The sequence below is a fragment of the Saccopteryx leptura genome, chromosome 3 (assembly GCF_036850995.1).
Source record: "Saccopteryx leptura isolate mSacLep1 chromosome 3, mSacLep1_pri_phased_curated, whole genome shotgun sequence".
Taxonomy (NCBI): domain Eukaryota; kingdom Metazoa; phylum Chordata; class Mammalia; order Chiroptera; family Emballonuridae; genus Saccopteryx; species Saccopteryx leptura.
The window spans coordinates 222,050,326-222,072,104 of NC_089505.1; the positions used below are offsets into that span (position 1 = coordinate 222,050,326).

Sequence of the window (21,779 nt, forward strand, 5' to 3'; positions counted from 1 at the left end):
TAGGAGCCAGCTTCACAAATGCTGTCTTCATGGCATCCTCCTCATCCACTGTGGATGTGCTGATGTAGACGTGACCTGGGTCCTTAAATACCAGAAAGTGAACCTTAAAAAAACTGAGCCCTGGCCCGTGGCTCAGTGGTAGAGCGTTGGCCTGGCATGTGGAAGTCCCAGGTTCAATTCCTGGCCAGGGCACACAGGAGAAGCGCCAATCTGCTTCTCCACCCCTCCCCCTCTCCTTCCTCTCTGTCTCTCTCTAACCCCTCCTGCAGCCAAGGCTCCATTAGAGCAAAGATGGCCCGGGCGCTGAGGATGGCTCCATGGCCTCCACCTCAGGCAGTAGAATGGCTCTGATTTCAGCGGAGCAACGCCCCAGATGGGCAGAGCATCACCCCCTGGTGGGCATGCTGGGTGGATCCCAGTCGGGCGCATGCGGGAGTCTGTCTGTCTGTCCCCCCCCCATCTTCGGAAAAATACAAAAAACAAAAAATTAGCCCTAAACAGAGCCACAGGCTGAGGGAAGGGCTCCAAGATAGGTTTAGCCTCCCTCACATACCTAAGGCACTCAGGCAGTCATCCATTCTATGGCAGTTATTTTTGTCCAGCTTTGATGTCCTTCTCAGGCCATGAACAAGGCTATTCTTTTTTTTTTTTTTTAAAGCTTAGGTTTTTTTGGGGTTTTTTTATTCATTTTAGAGAGGAGAGGGAGAGACAGAGAGAGAGAGAGAGAGGAGAGACAGAAGAGACAGAGAGAGAGAAGGGGGGGAGGAGCTGGAAGCATCAACTCCCATATGTGCCTTGATCAGGCAAGCCCAGGGTTTTGAACCAGGGACCTCAGCATTTCCAGGTCGACGCTTTATCCACTGTGCCACCACAGGTCAGGCCAAGGCTATTCTTTTTTTTTTTTTTTTTTTTTCATTTTTCTGAAGCTGGAAACAGGGAGAGACAGTCAGACAGACTCCCGCATGCGCCCGACCGGGATCCACCCGGCATGATGCTCTGCCCACCAGGGGGCGATGCTCTGCCCATCCTGGGCGTCACCATGTTGCGACCAGAGCCACTCTAGCGCCTGAGGCAGAGGCCACAGAGCCATCCCCAGCGCCCCGGCCGTCTTTGCTCCAATGGAGCCTTGGCTGCGGGAGGGGAAGAGAGAGACAGAGAGGAAAGCACAGCGGAGGGGTGGAGAAGCAAATGGGCGCTTCTCCTGTGTGCCCTGGCCGGGAATCGAACCCGGGTCCTCCGCACGCTAGGCCGACGCTCTACCGCTGAGCCAACCGGCCAGGGCCAAGGCTATTCTTATTGTGTGAAAAAGCTGATGGCCAGAGCCAGTGTTCACCCAGAGGCTGGGGGCTATGGAAGAAACACGCTCTCACCCATGGAGAAGACGACTCCCCATCTAGAAAATGGGGACATTTAAGTAACAAAAATACCTTTATATTAACAATGACCATGTGAACATCAAAATTAAAAATAAGGCATCGTTTACAATTGTTCTGAAAAATGATAAAGGTGTAAATTTAACTACACTCATAACTCATATACTGAAAACTATAAACCACTAGTGAATGAAATCAAGAGTAAAATAAATGGAGATTTACCATATTCATGGACTAGAAGACACAACATAGCAAAGATGTCATTTCTCCCCAAATTGATACACAGATTTAATGTAGTTCCTGTTAAAATCCCAGCAAGATGTGTATAGATAAGTTTATTTTTAAACTTACAGCTAAAGCAATTTTGAAAAGAAATAAAATGGGAGAGATGAGTCTACCTAATTTAAAAACTCATTACAGGCTTTCCTGAGATAACTGCAGGTTTGATTCCAAACCACTGCAATAAAGTGAGTGTCTCAATAAAGTGAGCCATAATCTTTTTGCTGGAAGAGGATCTTGCCCTCCATTTGTAAACCATGTAACATCTGTGAAGTGCAGTATGGTAAAGTGCAATAAAATGAAGTGTGTCTTTGTACAGCTACAGTAATCATGATAGTGTGGTGCTGATGGAGCGGCAGACCAACAACAGAACAGAAGATACAATCCAGAAAGACACTGATATGCCCAAATTACTTTTGATAAAGATGCAAAAGTTAATGGAGGAAAGACAAAGGTGCTGGAGCAACTGCACAGCTATAGGCTAAAAAGGAAGTGACATCACCTGACCAGGCACAGTAGACAGAGCATCAGCCTGGGATGCTGAGGACCCAGTTTTTAAACTGAGGTCACCAGCTTGAGCACAGGGTTGCCAGCTTGAGTGTGAGATCATAGACATGATCCCATGGTTGCTGGTTTGAAGTCCAAGGTTGCTGGCTTGAGCAAGGGGCTTGTAGCCCCCCAGTCAAGGCACATGAGAAAGCAATCGAACAACTAAGGTGCCACATAGATGAGTTGATACTTCTCATCTCTCTCCCTTTCTGTCTGTCCCTCTCTACCTCGCTTGCCCTCACTAAAAAAATTTTTTTTTAAAAGTGACATCAGTATCATAAAGTTGTCAGACAAGTAAAATTCAACAAAGGATTCCCTGCTCAGCACACCAACACCTGAGATCTGCTCATTGAGACATCTGAAGGTGGGTGTGTTGCAGCAAGCAGAGGAGGCAGGACAAGGAAGGATACCAATGGGGCCGCAGATGCATTCTGGCACCCACCATGGCCCCAGCTGATGCCATAGTGGGAAGGAGTCAGGCTGCAATTCTCACACAACAGCAGAGGAGCAGAGGCAACATTCCTCTGGACCTATTGCAGCTAAGCCTGGTGACGAGGGGAGATGCAGTAAAGCCACAGATGGAGTGTGGCAGCTGCAGACATGTGAAACTGCCCCCTTGCTTGCTGACAGGGAAGTGGGGGAGGAGCCAGAGGGTAGAATGGGCAGAAGCAACATTCCTACCTGAGAGATACTGTATTTCCCCATGAACAAGACACACCGTTTTTCAAAAATTTGGGGTCTAAAAATTGGGTTATGTCTTAGACTGTGGTTGTAGACTTTTTTACTTGCATTTCCTGCTTTTTTGCGCTTGTTTTTGCGCTCATTGTTGAAGACGGTGATTTGTCATCAGACACAGATGAGGACAAGCTAATGGATGGGAGTTTTGACAGTGATGAGTTATATGAATTTTATGAGTAAAGTTCAATAACTTTATGTAATACATTGTTTTTCAAATTTCGGGCCCCAAAATTAAGGTGAGTCTTATAGATGGGGAAATATGGTAGGATCCAACTGCAGCTAAACTGGCTACAACACATGTTGTGGTAGCAGCAGGCTGGGGACCACCAATACCAGCAGGAAGGCAAATCTACACTTGTAAACCCACCTCCCTTGGCCCACCCCTTCTATCGATACATCATGGTAGAACCTGATACAGAAACATCTCAGCACAGCATGGCTGACAACCTCTGGTTATGAAGAGGCAGTGCTGGGAACTCACAGGCCCAGAGTTCCATCATCTGCCACTTCCCACCACAGGGATGGTACCCTGAGACTGAGATGACCCAGAGGTGACACCAGCCTCCTTGGGAAATATGGGGCATTTTCCATGATAGAGGCAACACTGCCCCACAAAGATCCCCAAGGTGCCAGCAGAGCAGGTACAAGAAAACAAAAACTTGCACTATAGCACCACCTACTGGAAAACAAAAGACCTCTACTTATCAACCTGCTGAAGTGTTATGAGCAAAACAGTACCTAAGAAAGAGTTCAGACAGAAACAATCCATTAAGCACCATGAATAACCAAGGTAACAAGGTAGCTCAGAAGAAGTCTCTAGAAACCAAACTCCAAGACATGGAAGACGATGGTTAAAATGACAAAAGAATTCGCCTGACTGGTGGTGGTACAATAGGATAGATGGCATCAACCCAAGACACTGAGGACTCCAGTTTGAAACCCTAAGGTGCAGGCTTACCAGCTTGAATACAGGATCATCAACATGACTCCCAAGGTCACTGGCTCAGCTTGACACCTCTCGCCCACAGCCCATAAGAGAAGCAATCAGTGAACAAAATTGAAATGAAGCAACTATCAGTTGATGGTTCTCATCTTTCCCTTCCTGTCTGTCCACCTCTGTCTCGCTAAAAAAAGAAAGTTCTTTTTATATATATATAAAAAGAACTCTTGCCTGACCAGAAGTGACACAGCGGAGAGAATGTCAGCCCCGGATGCTGAGGGCCCCAGATCAAAATCTGAGGTTGCAAGCCACTATGCAGGTTCCTCAGCTTCAGCGTGGGCATGCCAGATTGAGCTCAGGGTCACTGGCTTGAATGTGGGATCATTAGCATGACCCCACAGTTGCTAGCTTGAGCCCAAAGTCACTGGCTTGAGCAAGGGGTTGTTGGCTCATCTTGAGCCCCCCAGTCAGGGCACATATGAGAAGCAATCAAGCTAAAGTGAAGCAACTACAAGTTGCTGCCTCTCACCACTCTCCCTTTTCTCTCTCAAAAAATCTTAATAAAAATATTAATCCAATTAGAAAATGGACAAATATCGTTGTGAATAGGTATTTCACAAAGTGAAATAAACACATGAAAAGATGCAATTAGTCATGTTCATGCAAATGAAAACCACAATGTATGTGATTGATGTTGCTCTATACCTACCAGATGGCTAAAACAATGCCAAACGCTAGCAAAAATCTGGAGCAAATGGGTCACATATATCACTGATGGGGATTTAAAATGGTACCACCACTCTGAAGAAGTTTGTCAGTTTTTTTCTTTTTCTTTTTTTTACAGGGACAGAGTCAGAGGGATAGATAGGGACAGACAGACAGGAACGGAGAGATGAGAAGCATCAATCATTAGTTTTTTGTTGCAACACCATAGTTGATTGCTTTCTTTTTTTTTATTTTTATTTTTTTATACAGAGACAGAGAGAGAGAGTCAGAGAGAAGGATAGACAGGAACACAGAGAGATGAGAAGCATTAATCATCAGTTTTTCGTTGCGATACCTTAGTTGTTCATTGATTGCTTTCTCATATGTGCCTTGACTGTGGGCCTTCAGCAGACCGAGTGACCCCTTGCTTGAGCCAGCGACCTTGGATCCAAGCTGGTGAGCTTTGCTCAAACCAGATGAGCCCACACTCAAGCTGGCGACCTCGGGGTCTCGAACCTGGGTCTTCCGCATCCCAGTCCGACACCCTCTCCACTGTGCCACCACCTGGTCAGGCTGATTGCTTTCTCATTTGTGCCCTGACCGCGGGCCTTCAGCAGACTGAGTAACCCCTCGCTTGAGCCAGTGACCTTGGGTCCATGCTAGTGAGCTTTTTTGCTCAAGCCAGATGAGCCCATGCTCAAGCTGGCTATCCTGGGGTCTCGAACCTGGGTCCTTCCACATCCCAGTCCAATGCTCTATCCACTGCGCCACCGCCTGGTCAGGCAAAGTTTGTCAGTTTTTAAAGACTAAACACACAATGGCCATATAATCCAGTAACTGTACTACTGGATGTTTATCTCAGAGAAAGAAACCAACATTTACACAAACCTGTAAGGAATGTTCATAGCAGCTTTATTTGAGATAGCTAGAAACTTGGAACCACCTAGATGTCCTTAACTGGAACAATGAAATGCCTTCTTGTTCCCAACACCCTAAAACCCCATAGCTAGGGACAGGAAATAGGCAAAAAGCAATGAAATACACCATGAAATACCATTCAACCAACAAAAGGGACAAGCCGTTGACACACAACCTGGATTACTCTCCACAGTATATGCTGAAAAAGCCAATCCCAAACAGTTACATACTCTGTTATCCCATTTATATAATATTGCTGAAATGACAAAATTATAGAGATGACAAAAACAGAGTGGTTTCCAGGGATCTTGGGGATGGCAGCCAGAGAGTGTGGATGTGGCTCTAAAAGGGTAGCTGGAGGGAGATCCTGAGTGATGGGACAGTTATGTCTAGGTTATAGTGGTGGTTACACAAGGCTACGTGTGAGATGACGCATAACCATACATCCTGACTACCCAGTGTCCCATCCCTGGTTTGATACTGTATCATAACTAAGTAAAATATAACCATTGAGGGGAAAAACAGTACCTCTATCCTTGCAACTTCTTACAAATCTGTAATTATTTTAAAATAGGAAAAAAAGTAACAGCTTGAAATGCAAACTGGTATCCTGGATTGGATCCTGCAATTGAAAATGGACATTAGGAAAATTGGTAAAATCCAAATAAAGTATAAGTCGGTTATTTTTGTACCAATGTTAATCTTTTAGTTTTGATAAGGTACTAAGGTGATGTAAGATGTTAACATTAGGAGAAAGGTACGTGGAATTCTTCTGCGAACCTGTACTTAAAAATAAAATCCTGATGCTCAGACCAATTATAGCCCCTCTGAGGGTGGGCCCCAGGGATCAGTACTTTTAATTTGCCAGATGATTCTAATGTGCAGCCAGGATGAAGAACCACTGTTCTAGAGAGAGATGATTTTAAATTACAGTAAGTCCTCGCTTAATTTCATCAATAGGTTCTGTGACTTTAAGTGCAACAATGTACAATGAAGCCAATTTTACCACAGGCTGACTGATATGAGTTAATTTTCTAGGGAATCTCATCAACATTATGATGATACATTATTCAAGGAGCTGCTGAATTTATTTCCCTCCTGGGACTCTGCTCTTGGAGTGACTTCTTTGGGAACAACTTGTCCGCAAGCATGCCACTGCTGTGTGTCCTTGGTTCCCAGTGACCCCAGATAAGGATCCAAATTCCTTTGAGAAAGGTTCCAGGAATCATCCTTTTTCCCTACCCAATCTAGATCCTAGGTTCCTATGATGCCCCAGTTTCTACACAACTAAAGGATTGTGGACAGTAAACAGAGGCAAAGTAGAAGAAAAAGACAAATGCCTTCTTGTTCCCAACATCCTAAAACCCCATAGCTAGGGACAGGAAATAGGCAAAGAGCTTGAAATGTTCAGAGATACATAAAAACTGATTCCACATTCTTTTTTTCCCCTTTAAGTAAAGGTAATGGTGATGTACCTGGTCCTTATCCAACTTTCCCTCCCTCACCGCTCCCCAGGCACACTAAGCTGTGCTGCCCTCCGAGGCCCAGGAAGTGGGAGCTGGTCTAACAGTTGGTCCCTCTCCCTGGGATCTGACAATGAGGAAAGCATTAGGTGGAGCAGAAGAGCCCCTTCTCTCACACGTGACTAACCTCTTGTTAAAACACAGACAGTGACAATACCGTTAGTGGCCACTAAGCAGGATAAGCAGAGATGCAGCAGGAAGAGCAGGCCGCCTCAGTCCCCGGGGGCCAGCTGGCTTGTTCAGTCTCTGGAAAGGTCAGAAAAGCCACCTCCACAGGAGGGAGCATGACTAGTGGCACAGACTTGGGAATCATTTGCTTCCAGGTTTGGCACATAGGACAGGCTGGGGAGTGCTCTGAAACTTGGCACTGTCTGGGAAGTTACAAAGTTCTTCATGGCCAAAGCCATGGATTTGAAACCCTAGCCAAAACTGGTACTCTTGGTTTGCTCAGAAAATGCTGCCAGCAGCAGAAGGCTGGCTGATTAGAAGCGAAGGGAGTACAGGTCACAGCCACAGAAATGCAGTCAGCGCACACTTAACACCACGGTGTGGCACAGAGAAGTACAGATACACCGCCCTGCTGCAGGACGGAGGCTGGGCTCAGAGAATAAAGATGATGGCGTTCCCTTCACTCCCTGCAGAAGTGGGCTTGGAGGACTGTGCCCGGTGGACCGCCTTTCGTAAAGGAGACAGGACCTGCTGAAGGCTACTGGCACTGACATCTGGTTCTGAGAACAGCGCAGGACCCATGTGTATAAGGGCCATCTAAAACGTGGCCTGGAGGGGATGAGGACAAGCTGGCAGGAAGCTGCTCTGCTGGGCTCACTCCATTCCCCATGTGCTTGTCTGGTCCCCAGTCTGGGGCTGCCTGGCAAGCAGTTAAACTCCTGGGTTCCTCCCTGGGCTCTCCTCTGTCGGGAGGCTCGGTCTGCAGAGGATAGACCCTAGAGGGGGAAAGGAGAAAGAACATCACAGTCAGTAAGGTGTGACAGTCCTCTTCAGGCCAGGCAAGGAGCCTCAGGAGGTATGGAGGCAGACCTGGGAGTGACTGGTTAGGAAAACGATCAGCCTGACTCTGCCTCAGAAACCGCACTTCGACAACAGGTGTCATCATGAGGCAGGAAAGCAGGGGCTGGGGATTCTGCTCACAGGAAGCCGAGGCCATAATGCTGGGCAAGGGGAGCCTGCCCTGGAAGGGAGCTTTTGCTTCCAAGATTGGGCAGGTATTCCATAAGCCACCCTCCCCCGGGCCACCATCTTCTAGAAAAATGAAATGAAAAGTAGCAAGAAGGGACAGGAAGGGCCCACGGCACCCCCATGGAGAAACGCCTCCCAGGCCAGGGAAACAGTTTCTGTGCCCCGCCCCCGCAGCTAAAGGACTGGCAAGGAAAGCAAAGCAAAAGGACAGGCAAGATATTTACCTTAGGTGTTCTCCTAAAACAAAAAATGCTCACTAGTCCAGTCAATTATCAACTGCAGTTTCCAAATGTGCCAAAGAGGGAAAGGTCTATTGGGCAGGCTGGGGAGAGCAGAGAGAAAGAGAGGAGACAAGCTATTGAGCTGAACCCACAGAGCCTCCGCTCACAGCACCAAGGCAACTAGAACTGCTGGGCAGGAGACTCAAGGCAGAGGCACATCCACAGACACCGTGCCCCGCTGCTCAGAACAAGAGGGTCAGGGAACATGGAGTCTTCAGTGAGCTTGCCACTGGAAATCCTGTTCTGTGAATGCTCGATGTGGAAGAGTTACTCTCAATTTTAAATGACAGGTCAGGGGTCAGAAAACTATTTCTGTAAAGGGCCTACATTTTTTAGGTTTTTGCAGGTCATATGGTCTCTTGTGACAACAATTTGACTCCACCATTGTAGCTCAAAGGCAGCTACATACAATTCATGAACAAACAGGCAGGTCCCAAAAAACTTTATTTACAAGAACAGGCAGCCCTGGTTGGATAGCTGGGATGGTTGGAGCATCGTTCCAAAGCGCATAGGTTACTGGTTCAATGCCCAATCAAGGTATATACAGAAACTGATCAGTGTTCCTGTCTCTCTCCCTTCTTCTTTCTAAAATCAATAATCATTAAAAAAAAAAGCAGGCAGCGAGCTAGATCTAGCCTTTTGTCCCCTTTGCCAACCCTGCAATAGTCAAAAATTATCTGCCTTTGCCTGATTAGGCAGTGGCACACTAGATAAGAGTGTTGGCCTGGGACACTGAGGACCCAGGTTCAAAACCCCGAGGTCACCAGCTTGAGCACGGGCTCACCAGCTCAAGCACTAGTTCAAGCACAGGGTTGCCAGCTTCAGCTGAGATCACAGACATGATCCCATGTGTTTTTTGTCTTTTTTGGTTTTTTTTACAGAGACAGAGTCAGAGAGAGGGATAGATAAGGACAGACAAGAACGGAGAGAGATGAGAAGCATCAATTATCAGTTTTTCGTTGCAACACCCTACTTCATTGATTGCTTTCTCATATGTGCCTTGACCGTGGGGCTACAGCAGACCAAGTAACCCCTTGCTCAAGCCAGCAACCTTGGGTCCAAGCTGGTGAGCTTTGCTCAAACCAGATGAGCCCGCGCTCAAGCTGGCGAGCTTGGGGTCTCAAACCTGGGTCCTCTGCATCCCAGTCCAACGCTCTATCCACTGCTCCACCACCTGGTCAAGTGATCCCATGTCTTGAGCCTAAAGGTCATCGGCTTGAGCAAGGGGTCACTAGCACAGCTGGAGCTCCGGTCAAGGAACTTTAGAAAGCAATCAAAGAACAACTAAGGAGCTGCAACTATAAGTTGATGCTTCTCATCTCTCTCCCTCCCTGTCTGTCTGTCCCTGTCTGTCCCCCCCTCTAAAAAAAAAAAAAAAAAATCATCTGCCTTCTAAACATGTCAATAAAGGCCCTTATCTACCAGGAGTCCACTTGGGAATGACCACATTATTGGGCAGTACACCAGTAACACTCCATGCATGTGGCAACAGTAAACCTCCAGGGTGACAGACACTGCAGTGATGCCAGAGCTGAGGCAGGTGCAGAGACAGCAAGTGAGCCTCACGGGGCCACACTATGACTCAAGAACAGGATGGTAATCCCCTACAAAGGGAAAAGAACCCCACTATAAATTACTCCATTAAACTGTCCAATGAACAGCTGAGGCAAAAAAAAAAGATTTCAAAAACCTCCGGATTTCTGATACACAATATAAGGAGAAATGAAGAGAAAACCATTGTTCTTATATTTAAGTCTGTACCCTGAATGTGACACACACAGTCTGAGCAGCAGATGGAACCAGGAGAGGCTCACATGTGAGAAAACCAAAATGAAGAGGCTCACATAAAGGATGTGTTGGCTTTTAAGACTCAAGTCCAGGATAGTGGTGTAAATCTCTGTACAAGGGGACACAAAATGAAGGAACATCACAGTGATACATGCAGGAATGTCATCAACCCCAGCAAGTGGCATGGATGTTCATTCAAAAGGGGTCCTGGGCCAGCCCACATGCAGGACCAAAGCTAACACACCCCACCCAGGGTCCCTTTTCCCAATACCCAGAATGGGGCACTGGGTTAAGCCCCCAACATGGCCCAGCATGGGATTCACTGTCCCTTGCACCCGTACATCACCTCTCAGAAAGTACCCTTTAACTATAGGAACACCTGTGTTCTCAGGCATGGGTCTCAGTAAGCAGAGCTGTTCCCTGTGAGGTAGCACAGCCAGAGTCCCTGGTCCGTCTCTGCCTCTGAGCCTTCATCTGGAAAGTGGGTGTAACAACTACCCCCTCAAACCTCATGGCAGTGGTCTCAGATGAGTCAGGACAAGGAAAGCACAAGTACACTGCTCACTCAGCGCTGTGACCCCACCACAGGAACGAAGCAGGCCCTGAAGCTTGCACGTCCTCCCACAGCCTCTCCAGAAGCCCCGCACACTCCCTGGGAATGCCAAGCCCTGGAGCGTCTCTAGCCCCAACCTAGGAGCTCAATCAGAGTAAAAGAACCTTCTTGATTAACAAGGACAAGAAAGTTCCCAGACACCGATCACTCCTCTGTGTCCTTTCTCTTTTCACTGGGAGGGTGGGGGTCTGCCATCTCACACCACAAAGTCTGAGTCTTCCAACACGACCTTCCTGAGCAGTGGAACCAAGAATGGAACTCAGGGCATGAAAGCTAACCACAGGCCTCAAGTGCCCTTTCTAGTTGGGATGGTGTCCACCAGCCACCCACCTTCTGAGCCAGGCCTACTGGTGACCTAAATCTCCATGACATAACCCTAACCCTAAATGGCCAACAGAGAGTGTCTGAACTTGATCTTAGTCCAATTTAACAACTTCCTAATTAAGTCAACCACCCTAACAGGCCCTTGAGAGAAAATGCTGACTTCACATACTTAGGTGCCCACTGGTCTATATCAGATCAGCATCACCCAAGCTATACAAAAGCACCAAGAGGAAAGGATGAAGGAAAAAAGATGCAGGGCAGCGTGAGGGCAGACAGCATGTCTGCATGCGCCAACAAGGGCCAGGAAGGGCACGCGCCCTCTGGGTCCACACACAGGATGTGGTGCGCAGGGCTCACCTGCTGCTGTGGTTGTCCTGCCGCCTAGGAGCCTGGTCTGGCTGCCTGGGATGACATGGAGGTCCAGGTTCTCAGGGGATGGTGGCAAGTTCCGGGCTCGAGTAGCCAGGAGTGCATTGAGGTACTGCAGCCGTGTGACCTGGAGGACAGAATGCATTACTGGGCAGGTGAAGCATGTGGTCATACCACCCTTCATTCCCACAAGCACCTGGACCAGGTGGGAGAGTCGCACTGGGCAGGACAAGGAGAAAGGAGGAACCATAGGCTAGGTAAGGGCAGAGTAAAGCACTCGAGCAAAGGGTCTTTAAGATCTCAGCAGAAAACTGAGTGCCCACGCCCAGAAACAGGACCAGATCAGCAGCAGTAAGAGCAAGCCTCTGGGGAGCCAAGGCCAACATCTTGCAGAGCAAGTTCAAGATTTGCTCCGAGATGTCTTAGACCAACTCCATTGGAATTTACTCTCAATCCACTGATGACCAGGTGATCTAGCCCCTTGGGGACACAAAGCTGGTTAGAAGCCAGCACCAATGAGCAGCCCAAACCTTGATGAACTGCAGGTCAGAGAGGGCCCTCACGGTGTAGTCAGGACAATATGTGGACAAGCAGCTGCCGTCAGCTGGCTCTGACTGCAGGTCATGGCAGAGGGACTGAAGCGAGGACACTGGGGACTGGTGAACTGGGAAAAGAAACAATCAGGGATGTCGAAGCCATATTGGGCTATGGGCAGCCCCCACCCTGGTGGGGACCACTGCACAGCCTCTAAGACCCACCCTACAACCGCACTGGGGAGAGACTATGGCCAGAACTTGAGAGAGCTGGCAAACACGCTTCCTCCAGGGAAAGGTTATACAGGGACAGAAGTAAGCAGCTAAGACCAGCCCTGACAAAAATGTTGCCCCTTCCTGCTGCACGACGCTGAGAGTAGAAAATCCAGCTGGTTCTGAAGCAGACCACCTTATAGGAGGCTCAAGCACTGGAGGACATAAAGGGCAGAATTTGACCCTGGGCCCCAGGCACAGCAAGGCAGAGCCCCATGGCCTGCCCAGCCTTCACTTGGGAGGGCTGCAGCTTACCTGAGGACGGTGCCGTCAGGGCAGACACCCCATAGTAGGTGAAGGCCCCGTTCTCGAACTTCAGGCCCTCCTTCCCGATCTCCACCTCAACCCTGCCCTGGGAGGTAGAGGGAGAGAGACAGGTGTGTACATGTGACCTTCCCTGCCAGAAAGGCGCACAGGCAGAAAGACCCACTTGGATTACACAGGGGTGAATACATGCTTCCCTCTTTCAGACCCTTCCCTGCTCTCTGATCGGGTGGGGGCCTGGCCCAGGATCCTGGTTACCTGCAGGATAAGGATGAAGTAGTCCACCGGCTGACTGCGCTGGTACAGGTAATGGTGTGCAGCCAGGCGGTTACTCTCGTCAAACCTCACCTCCTGGTTGACGCTGGGGTGCCTTAGCAGGTACAGCAGGACCTTCTCGGAGATTCGCAATGGGCTGAACACATCCACCTCTGCCCAGGGCAGAGAGAAGAGACAGTGCCATCGGGCTGAGCGGCATGTATGACCACACCAAGTCTTGCTGCCCACCTGGAATCTCTTGGCTGGCCCTCAAGCCAAGTCCCCAGCCAACACAAGAGAACTGGCTGGGCAGCCACACACACCCACCAGCCAGGGCTTCCTGGCCGAGACTCGCCACAGGTGGCACCAGCCTGGCCCTGGCTTACGGTCGTTCGGTAGAAAGTAGCTGCCCCTCAGGCAACCTGAGAGTCCAGAAGAGCGCCTGTGCTGACAGGGCAGCAAGGAGAAGCACAAAATCTCCTGGACATGAAAGCAGTCAGTGTCTGCCAGGGGGCTCCTGACCCACTGGGCGGTAAGCAAGAGAGTGGGGACAAGGCCCCCCTTCCCCCTCACCTCGGGAAAGGAAGCGCTGGGTGGCCAAGAGCAGCTGAGGTGAGATTTTCACTTTATATTCATCATCAGACACCTTGAACAAGGAGAATTCCTCTTTCCGCCTGAGAGGTGCGCTGAGGGAAGCAGGCTTCTTCCTCACAGTGGTGTCTCCTGGGGCGGTGAGCAGAAGGTGGCTCAAGCACCAGCAGCCCTCCTGTCAATGTGACTAAACCAAGGCATGCTGCCTACACCTCCTCCACAAGCCTGGAGGCTCCTGGGGAACACCTCAGAGCCCTGGAGACACACCCTTAGCTCCCTGGATGGTGCCGACTGTCACTTCCGCCACACAGTAATCCTGGCACCCAGGACAGAGGGGCAGCGGCCCACACTGCAGCCACACCCTGAGGAAGTGCCAGAAGAGACTGTATTTCTCCTCAGAGTCGGGAGAAGATAATGCTGACATGACATAAAGCAGCAGCAAAGCACCAGGCACTGGAGGCTCCCTGGTGCTACATGGTGGCAGCTACCCTAGTGGCCCTGCCTGAGGTGGTCCAAGGAATCAAACTAAAGATGCTCCATTATGGACCTACGCACAGGCAAAGCAATTCACCTGACAGCACACACAGGTGGGGGCCCAGTGCCCCACATGCCATGTGCAAGCGTTCTGTGTCACCCTGCAGACCATCCTAAAAGGTAGATGCTGCTAAGACACAGATGTTTTGGGAAGATCCTCTTAGTAAAGAACGGGTTCTTGAGGGGAACATGGGGGTCGGGGGAGATGTATTCAGTGGGACACTTGAATCTATGTAAACACAATCAATTAAAATCAATTAAAAAAAAAGAACGGGTTCTTTGAGGAAACACTTCTGTAATGTACAAACCACACAAAAAGCAAAAGGTGTGAGGGGAAGAGCCTGGGGAACACCCATTAAGGGCAGAGACCCCTCAGTGATGGAGGAAACAAGCAGAGCCCCAAGTAAGGGCTGGGATAGCCAGGCTATACCGATGGATGGGCTAGCATGCTTCTACATCCAGGTGTGGAAGTAGGCCCTGATGAAAGGGACAACACTGGTCCACTCAAGGGAAAGAACAGAGGTAAGAGCTCTGGCCAGAGACCCATTATCCCCTGAAACTGAAACACACACATCTCAGTGAGCCTGAAGACCAGCTGAGCCAGAAATCTTCCAGGAGGCAAGACTCACGGTAGTCCTCAGACTCGTCCAGGATCTCGGACTTGATGATCTCCTCAATGACATCCTCCAGGGTGACCAGGCCCAGGACCTCATAGAAGGGGTCACCTTCACCCTCGTTGTTCACCTTCTGCACGATGGCCAGGTGGGACTTCCCTGAGGAAGGGGTGTACATGTTACAATGTGCTGAAGGCCTCCCATGTTTCTTGGTCCCATCCTGTACAAGTCTACCAAAAGGACAGACACTAACGTTTGTGTTCCTATGACGCACCGAGCACTGCGTGCAGCTTTTCTAGGTTCTTTTTTTTTATTTTTTTATTCATTTTAGAGAGGAAAGGGAGAGACAGAGAGAGAGAGAGAGAGAGAAAGAGAGGGGAGAGACAGAGAGAGAAGGGGGGGAAGAGCAGGAAGCATCAACTCCCATATGTGCCTTGACCAGGCAAGACCAGGGTTTCGAACCGGCGACCTCAGCATTTCCAGGTCGACGCTTTATCCACTGCGCCACCACAGGTCTCTCTTTTTTTTTTTTTTTACAGAGAGTCAGAGAGAGGGATAGATAGGGACAGATAGACAGGAACGAAGAGAGATGAGAAGCATCAATCATTAGTTTTTCATTGTGACACCTTAGTTGTTCATTGATTGCTTTCTCATATGTGCCTTGACCGCAGGCCTTCAGCAGACCAAGTAACCTCTTGCTCGAGCCAGAGACGTTGGGTCCAAGCTGGTGAGCTTTTTGCTTAAGCCAGATGAGCCCGCGCTCAAGCTGGCGACCTCAGGCCTCGAACCTGGGTCCTTGGCATCCCAGTCTGACGCTTTATCCACTGCGCCACCACTTGGTCAGGCACTTTTCTAGGTTCTAGCTGAAGATTCTCAACATGCTAATGAGGACTGGCCTCACCTCACAGGCGAGGAACCTAAACCGCGGACACTGCATTCATCCGCACACGGCCACCCTAGCAGAAGCCGAGCTAGAGTCAGCCCTGAGTCTGTGTGGCTCCAAGTCGTGAAAGTGGTCAGATGCAGCAGACAAACTGTGGCACAAGGTGCTGACCAGAAATGCAGGTTCCCCCAAACCTTCTGAGCGAGGGAGCTGAGAGGGACCTCCCAGTCTGACTCTCCTACTGCAGCTTCCCCAATTCTGAAAGCTGCCCTTTATTTCCAGAAGCCAGGATCTATGAAGGTCATTCGGGGGATGAAGATAAATGGTAACTGGCCAGTCAGAGACCACATCATGTAGGAGGAAGGACAGCAGCTGGAACTGTCCCCTTCCTCATCTTTCTCGGGTTACCTTCTGATTTGTTTCTTTAATAGGGAAATGTAGGCCTGAAAAAAAACCCATACTTCTGAGTGTTGGGGAATGCTGGGAAATTTACTCAGCCTCAGCTAAGTGCTCTTTATCTATAAAAATTAAGCCTGACCACGTGGTGGCACAGTGGATAGAGCATCGGCCTGGGACGCAAAGGACCCAGGTTCAAAACTCCAAGGTCACCAGCAGGGGTGGGGTGGGGTGGGGTGGGGTGGGGTAGGGGGGTGAAGTCACTGACTTGAGCCCAAAGGTTGCTGGCTTGAGTAAGGGGTCACTCGCTCTGCTGTAGCCCCCCCCACCCCACCCAGGTACATTATGAGAAAGCAATCAATGAACAACTAAGGTAAGGTGCCACAAAAATAAAAGTTCATACTTATACAAAAGAAACACAACACAAGCCATTTGTGCAACTTCAAATTTCTGAGTAGCTACTTAAAAAAACACTTAGGTGAAATGAATTGATAATATATTATAACAACTCAGTATAGCTGAAATGTCCCTTCAACATTCAACCAATGTAAACATATTAGTAGGTGTTATACTTTTCTGTAGCAAGTCTTTGAAGTCTGATGTGTGTTTGCATCTAGAGCACATCTCAGTTCAGACTAGTTACCTTTCAAGAGCTCAGAGCCACACGTGGGGAGGTGACACCTGGGCTGCACAGGTCCCAGACCTGAGAGCAGCTGATCCTAGCCGCACCCTTCTTTGTTATTAGTGAGAACGGCTTGAAGTGGCCAGCAAGCTCATCAGACAACCACAAAACCCTCCCAAATCCACCTCCAAATGCCCTCTTGGATCTCTTCTCCATTCCCATTCAGCCTGTCATCCTCTCTCCTCTGCACTGCCTCCCTCCACTGGTCCCCACACCAGTCACAGCAATATGATCTGCTAACCTGACCCTGGTGTCAAGACCAGCCTCCCCAAGGCCTCAAGCTGGCAGGTGGCAGGGGCAAGATGGAATGACTCCTGGTGCCATCCTACAAGGGCCACCTCATAGACTATAGTGGTCCAGATTTACCACTAGGATGTTCCATCTGGCTCCTACCTGGGCTCCCACCTCTGAGAGGCTCCATGGCCACTTTCTGGGAAGACAGCGGGAGCACCAATGAGATTCTCTAGCAGAGCAGTTGGAGCTACCCATCAAAGACTCCTGCCCAACCAGAGACACAGAGTAGTTACAGAAACCACCTATGCAACACCCAGGCCTCTCACAAGAATAAAAGTTGAGGCTGACCTGTGGTGGTGCAGTGGATCAAGCATCGACCTAGAATGCTGAGGTCGCCGGTTCAAAACCCTGGGCTTGCCCGGTCAAGGCACATATGAGAGTTGATGCTTCCTGCTCCCCACCCCTTCTCTCTATCTCTTCCTCTGTGTGTCTCTCTTCTCTAAAATGAATAAAAAATAATTTTAAAAATAAAAAATAAATAAAAGAAAAAGAAAAGGTGATGCCTGACCAGGCGGTGGCACAGTGGACAGAGACACAGAGGACCCAGGTTCAAAACCCCAGCGTTGCCGGCTTAAGCACAGGGTTGCTGGCTTGAGTGTGGGATCATAGACATGACCCCATGGTCACTGGCTTAAGCCCAGGGTCACAGGCTTGAGCAAGGGACTTACTCACTCTGCTGTAGTCCCCAGGTCAAGGCACACACAAGAAAGCAATCAATGAACAACTAAGATGCCACAGCGAAGAATTGATGCTTCTCATCTCTCTCCCTTCCTGTCCCTCTCTGTCCCTCTCTCTGTCTCTGTCAAAAATAAATAAAATAAAAGGTGATGATACACATGAGCATCCACTACTGTCTGGCACACAGCAGTGTGCTAACTCAAGAGTAGCAGGGTCATTACCACCAAGCCCTGCCTCCTTCCCCTGTCATGTCATAGAGCACCTCCAGACTGGCCCGGGACAGGAAACCTCAGAGCTGCCAGGAGGATCAGGGAGCTCTGCTCACTAGCCTTCTCACACTATGCGGCCTTTTAGATTACACCCACCCAAAATCCTGCAGGAGTTCAGGTATAAGAAACATGGCTGGTGGCCAAGGAGCAGCTAAGCTCTAAGGAGCACACCCAATCCTGGCATGGAAAGGACTGTGAGGAGCCCACACTTTCACACTTGAAAGGGTAGGTCTTGGTTTTTACCTGCAACCTTAAGAGTTGCTCAGACACATCAATTTGATAGACCTTATTTGGGGTTAGAAAAGGGGAAGTTTTCTGAAGACAGCTGAAGGGGGGAGACTAAATCAGCATCCATGAAGCTGCTTTTGGCAAAATCAAAGTGGCCATTTCACCCACACCTGCAGTAAGGTATTTGCCCATCACTCCCTTTGCTATTATCAGGAAGGCAAGCAACCTATCAGTGACCTTGACAAGGATGAACTGGAAACATCACAGACACAACTAACTTGACATTACAGGCATCCCTTGTTTTATTGATCTTCACAGGTATTGCATTTTTATAAATTGAAGGCATGACCCTCCACCAGCAAAAAGATTAAGACTCACTTTACTGCAGTGGTCTGTAACGGAACCCATAATATCTCTAAGGTGTGCCTGTATGTGTAGGCAAATAATAACATCCAGGTATCTGGAAACCAGTTTTTCCTACATTCTTTTAGTTTCTATCCAAGGATTTGGACCGGCTACAAAGCCAAAGCCCATAAAAATGATCTGGAGAGGAAAAGAACTGGCGGTTAGGGCCTAGTGGACATACCTCCTAAAATTGGGAGCCTATCAGGAAAAGGATTTTGCTCTCTCAAGTATTGTCACCTTCTGAACGAGAGCCATTAAATATTTCAGAAAATCATTCAGAGCTGCAAGGCCATCATTTTCTTTAAAAGGTCACAGAGACATCTCATTACCCTCCACAGGGCTAGGAACCTCTCCCCAGTGGATTCGATTACCTCCCAACCCCTTTCTACAGGAGGACAAAAGCCTTCGGGTCCCCTCCACGAATCCCGGACGTTACCTCGCTTGAACTCCTCCAGAACGGCGTCCAGCTTGGTATCATTGAAGACAAAGTGAAGCGGATGGTTGTAAAAGCGGGTTATGGTGCTGAGCGGCGTGCAGTCCTCGGGGTCCACGAAGGCCAAGTCCTTGAGATAGAGCATGTCCACGATGTTGGAGCGCTCTTCCTCGTACACGGGGATGCGCGTGTAGCCGCTCTGCATGATGCTGGCTAGGACGCTGAAGTCGAGTACAGCGCCGGCGTCTAGCATGAAGCAATCCTCAAGTGGCGTGAGCACGTCCTCCACCGTACGGTAGCGCAGCACCCCCTTGCTGAGGTCGCTGTAGGGGTCGCAGCCGCCTCGCGCCAGCTCCAACACGCGCTCGCGCAGCCGCCCGGGTCGTGCCGCCAGCTCCAGCAGCTGCCCCACTGGCAAGGCCACGGGCAGGGTGAGCAGCACGGCCAAACGGCTAAGCGCCAGAGCGCGCGGGGCTAGCGCCAGCGTCCAGCGTCCGCTCACAGCGGCAGGCAGCACCTCAGCCACCAGGAACGCGAGCCCCGCGCTGCCCAGCACGGCGGGCACAGCACGCTGACCGGCGGCGCGGTACAGCAGCACCGCCAGCGCTGCCTGCGCCAGGCTGGCTAGCAGCAACAGCGCGCCAAGGGCACAACCAGCCCAGCGCCGCGCTGGCTCCAGGCGCCGCGCCGCCGCGCGCTCTGCCTCCGAGCCGTTCTCACGCAGCACCTGCACCTCGGCCGGTGCTAGCACCAGCGCGCTCAGCTGCAAGCCCCGCGCCAGCGCCGCCAGCGCCAGCAGCCCCGCTGCCCCCAGGCCCAGCGCCCAAGGGGGCACCGCCTCCTGGAACGCCGCTGAGCCACTCGGCTCCGCGCGCACGGCCTCGGCGCGCAAGCGCAGCAGCGCACGCCACTGGCCCGCAGGGGCCGCCGCACCGCTGGGCTCCCCGCGCACCGCCAGCAGCGCCGAGTGCGGGCGCTCGGTCTCGGCGCGCAGGCGCAACAGCGCGCGCCACTCGCCAGTCGGGGTCGCCGCCTCCCTGGACGCTGCGGACGGCCCGCCCTCGGGGCAGCCCTCACCCTCGGCGGCCGCCCAGGACCAGGAGCTGTTAGCGAAGCCCAAGCCGAAGAGGCGCAAGCGGAAAGTGGCCTCGGGTGCGGCCGGCACCTCCCCTCCGCGTGCCCACGCCGCAGCCCCGGCCTGCTCCAGGCAGACGCCCAGCACTTGCGGGCTCTGCGCCGCCTCCCCGGCGGCGTGCCCCAGGCAGAACACAGCCACAAGCCAGCCAAGCCGCCCTGCCACCGTTGCTGCCGCCATCTCCCGCTGCCCTTCTCGGCCTCCGTGCAGCCTACCTCCGCCTCCACCGGCCAATGGGCACCGGCCTAGAGCTCCCTTCGCCAATGAGCGACGCATGGGGGCGGACCCAGGGTCGGGTTAGGCTGCGCCAGGGCATAAACAAGCGGCGCGGGCCGGGGCGGGGCTGGCAGCTGCGGGGGTGGGTGCGGTTCTTGCTGCACCGGCACCCTGAGCGCGTGAGGCCGGCCTCTCTGAGAAGTCCCTGTCTAGGATGCACGGCGAGAGGCTGCAGGCTTGGGTCTCGGTGTAGGGAGACGTGCTTCTTTATGAGGAAGGGGCCCGGAAACTGCCAACTGGAGGCAAAAAGGGTGAAGGGAGACCCGGGACTGGGCTCCGGGCAGCTAAGATTCGGGAAGATGCTTGTTGATGGCTTCCGACCCCGCTGTAGTCCAGGGACAGAGACATAGCCCTTGGAGTAAAGGATAGAAACACACGAGATCCCTACTCCCTGGGATCTTCGTCGCTACTTGGGTTATTTTCCTGGAGAAAAGTGAAACATGACTGGGCGTGGATATTGGATTCCAACGCGACCTACATAGTATCTCGTCACCTTCCCAGGCTACACTATTCTTGCCACATTCGGAGACAGCTGCTCTGTCAGGAACGCTTGGATATGTCACTCCACTTCTACTTCTTCCCTGGTCTCAGGCTCTCTGGGGAAAGGACCTATCACTTGTTTTGTTGGGAAAACTTTGGACAGATACTTGGGAGCAATTTGGATCACACTTGGAAAGCACAAATGGTCATTTGAACTGTCAATATCCAAAAACAAAGAATCCAGCACGGGGCAAAACTGCTCTCTCTCTATTTTCCCAACTTCGTCCGCAGGGCTGGACCTTTCTTATCCCACTCCCTGGTTAGTCACGGCATCAATGGAGACATTTGCCATTTGATCATCAGGTCCCTTGTTGACCTTTCCTGGGCCATTTTCCTCACTGGTCATTTGGTTTGAGACATTTCCATGTTTTATCCAATATCTTGAGTTTTAAACCTATAGCTCTTGTGACTTTACTGGCTAATACCATCTTCTGGTCTGCAAATGTCACTTCCTCCAGCTGGTTTTCCTTCACCATCATGACTAGGTTGGGTTAAGGTTATGAGAGCTAGGTGCTCCTCACCAATAGCGTCCAGTACTTACTTATGGCAATAAGTACATTCATTCATTCATTCAACAAGTATTTCCTGTACTGAGTGCTTGCAACAATGTACCAGGTCCTGTTTGAGTGCTGGAATATGTGGGAATAAGAAAGTCCCAGTTCTCCTGGAGCTTAGATTCTAGTATGGGGACAACAGAATATGTACAAATTGCATGTTAATAATTGGCAGTAAGTACTATGGAGAAAAACAAGACGAGGAAACAGGGATTGGGACCCATGCTGTTAAGTGGAATGATCCAGGCTTCTCCAAGGAGAAAAGTGAAGCATGACTGGGAGTGGATATTGGATTCCAACGCAACCTATATAGTATCTCGTCACCCTCCCAGGCCTAGATCAAGC

The 21,779-nt window shown here is 50.5% G+C and overlaps 2 protein-coding genes across 3 annotated transcripts in view; both read right to left on the minus strand.

Annotated features, from left to right (window-relative positions):
• The window catches only part of FER1L5 (fer-1 like family member 5), a 283,372-nt gene that overhangs the window by 82,442 nt on the left and 179,151 nt on the right, over positions 1 to 21,779 (minus strand). The gene's annotated exons all lie outside the window — the stretch shown is intronic.
• On the minus strand, positions 5,476 to 20,277 carry CNNM3 (cyclin and CBS domain divalent metal cation transport mediator 3). 2 transcript variants are annotated; one of them, XM_066377634.1, is made up of 9 exons: positions 18,933 to 20,277; positions 14,677 to 14,820; positions 13,496 to 13,645; positions 12,926 to 13,095; positions 12,659 to 12,755; positions 12,128 to 12,261; positions 11,586 to 11,724; positions 8,447 to 8,544; positions 5,476 to 7,969 (listed from the first exon to the last, which is right to left on the minus strand). In XM_066377634.1, the coding sequence occupies exons 1-8, from the start codon at positions 20,242 to 20,244 to the stop codon at positions 8,495 to 8,497; spliced, it is 2,196 nt and encodes a 731-aa protein (XP_066233731.1). In that variant the 5' UTR covers positions 20,245 to 20,277; the 3' UTR covers positions 5,476 to 7,969; positions 8,447 to 8,494. The 2 variants fall into 2 exon arrangements, with proteins under 2 accessions (XP_066233731.1, XP_066233730.1); XM_066377633.1 differs by lacking the exon at positions 8,447 to 8,544.

Bases quoted from the DNA above. Each gene is read 5' to 3' on its own strand.
- CNNM3 (XM_066377633.1), bottom strand. From the start codon at position 20,244: ATGGCGGCAGCAACGGTGGCAGGGCGGCTTGGCTGGCTTGTGGCTGTG. The intron at 14,821-18,932 runs GTAACGTCCGGG...CCCCTTCCTCAG, and splicing joins TCTGGAGGAGTTCAAGCGAG to GGAAGTCCCACCTGGCCATC. The intron at 13,646-14,676 runs GTGAGTCTTGCC...TCACCGCCCCAG, and splicing joins GGACGAGTCTGAGGACTACC to GAGACACCACTGTGAGGAAG.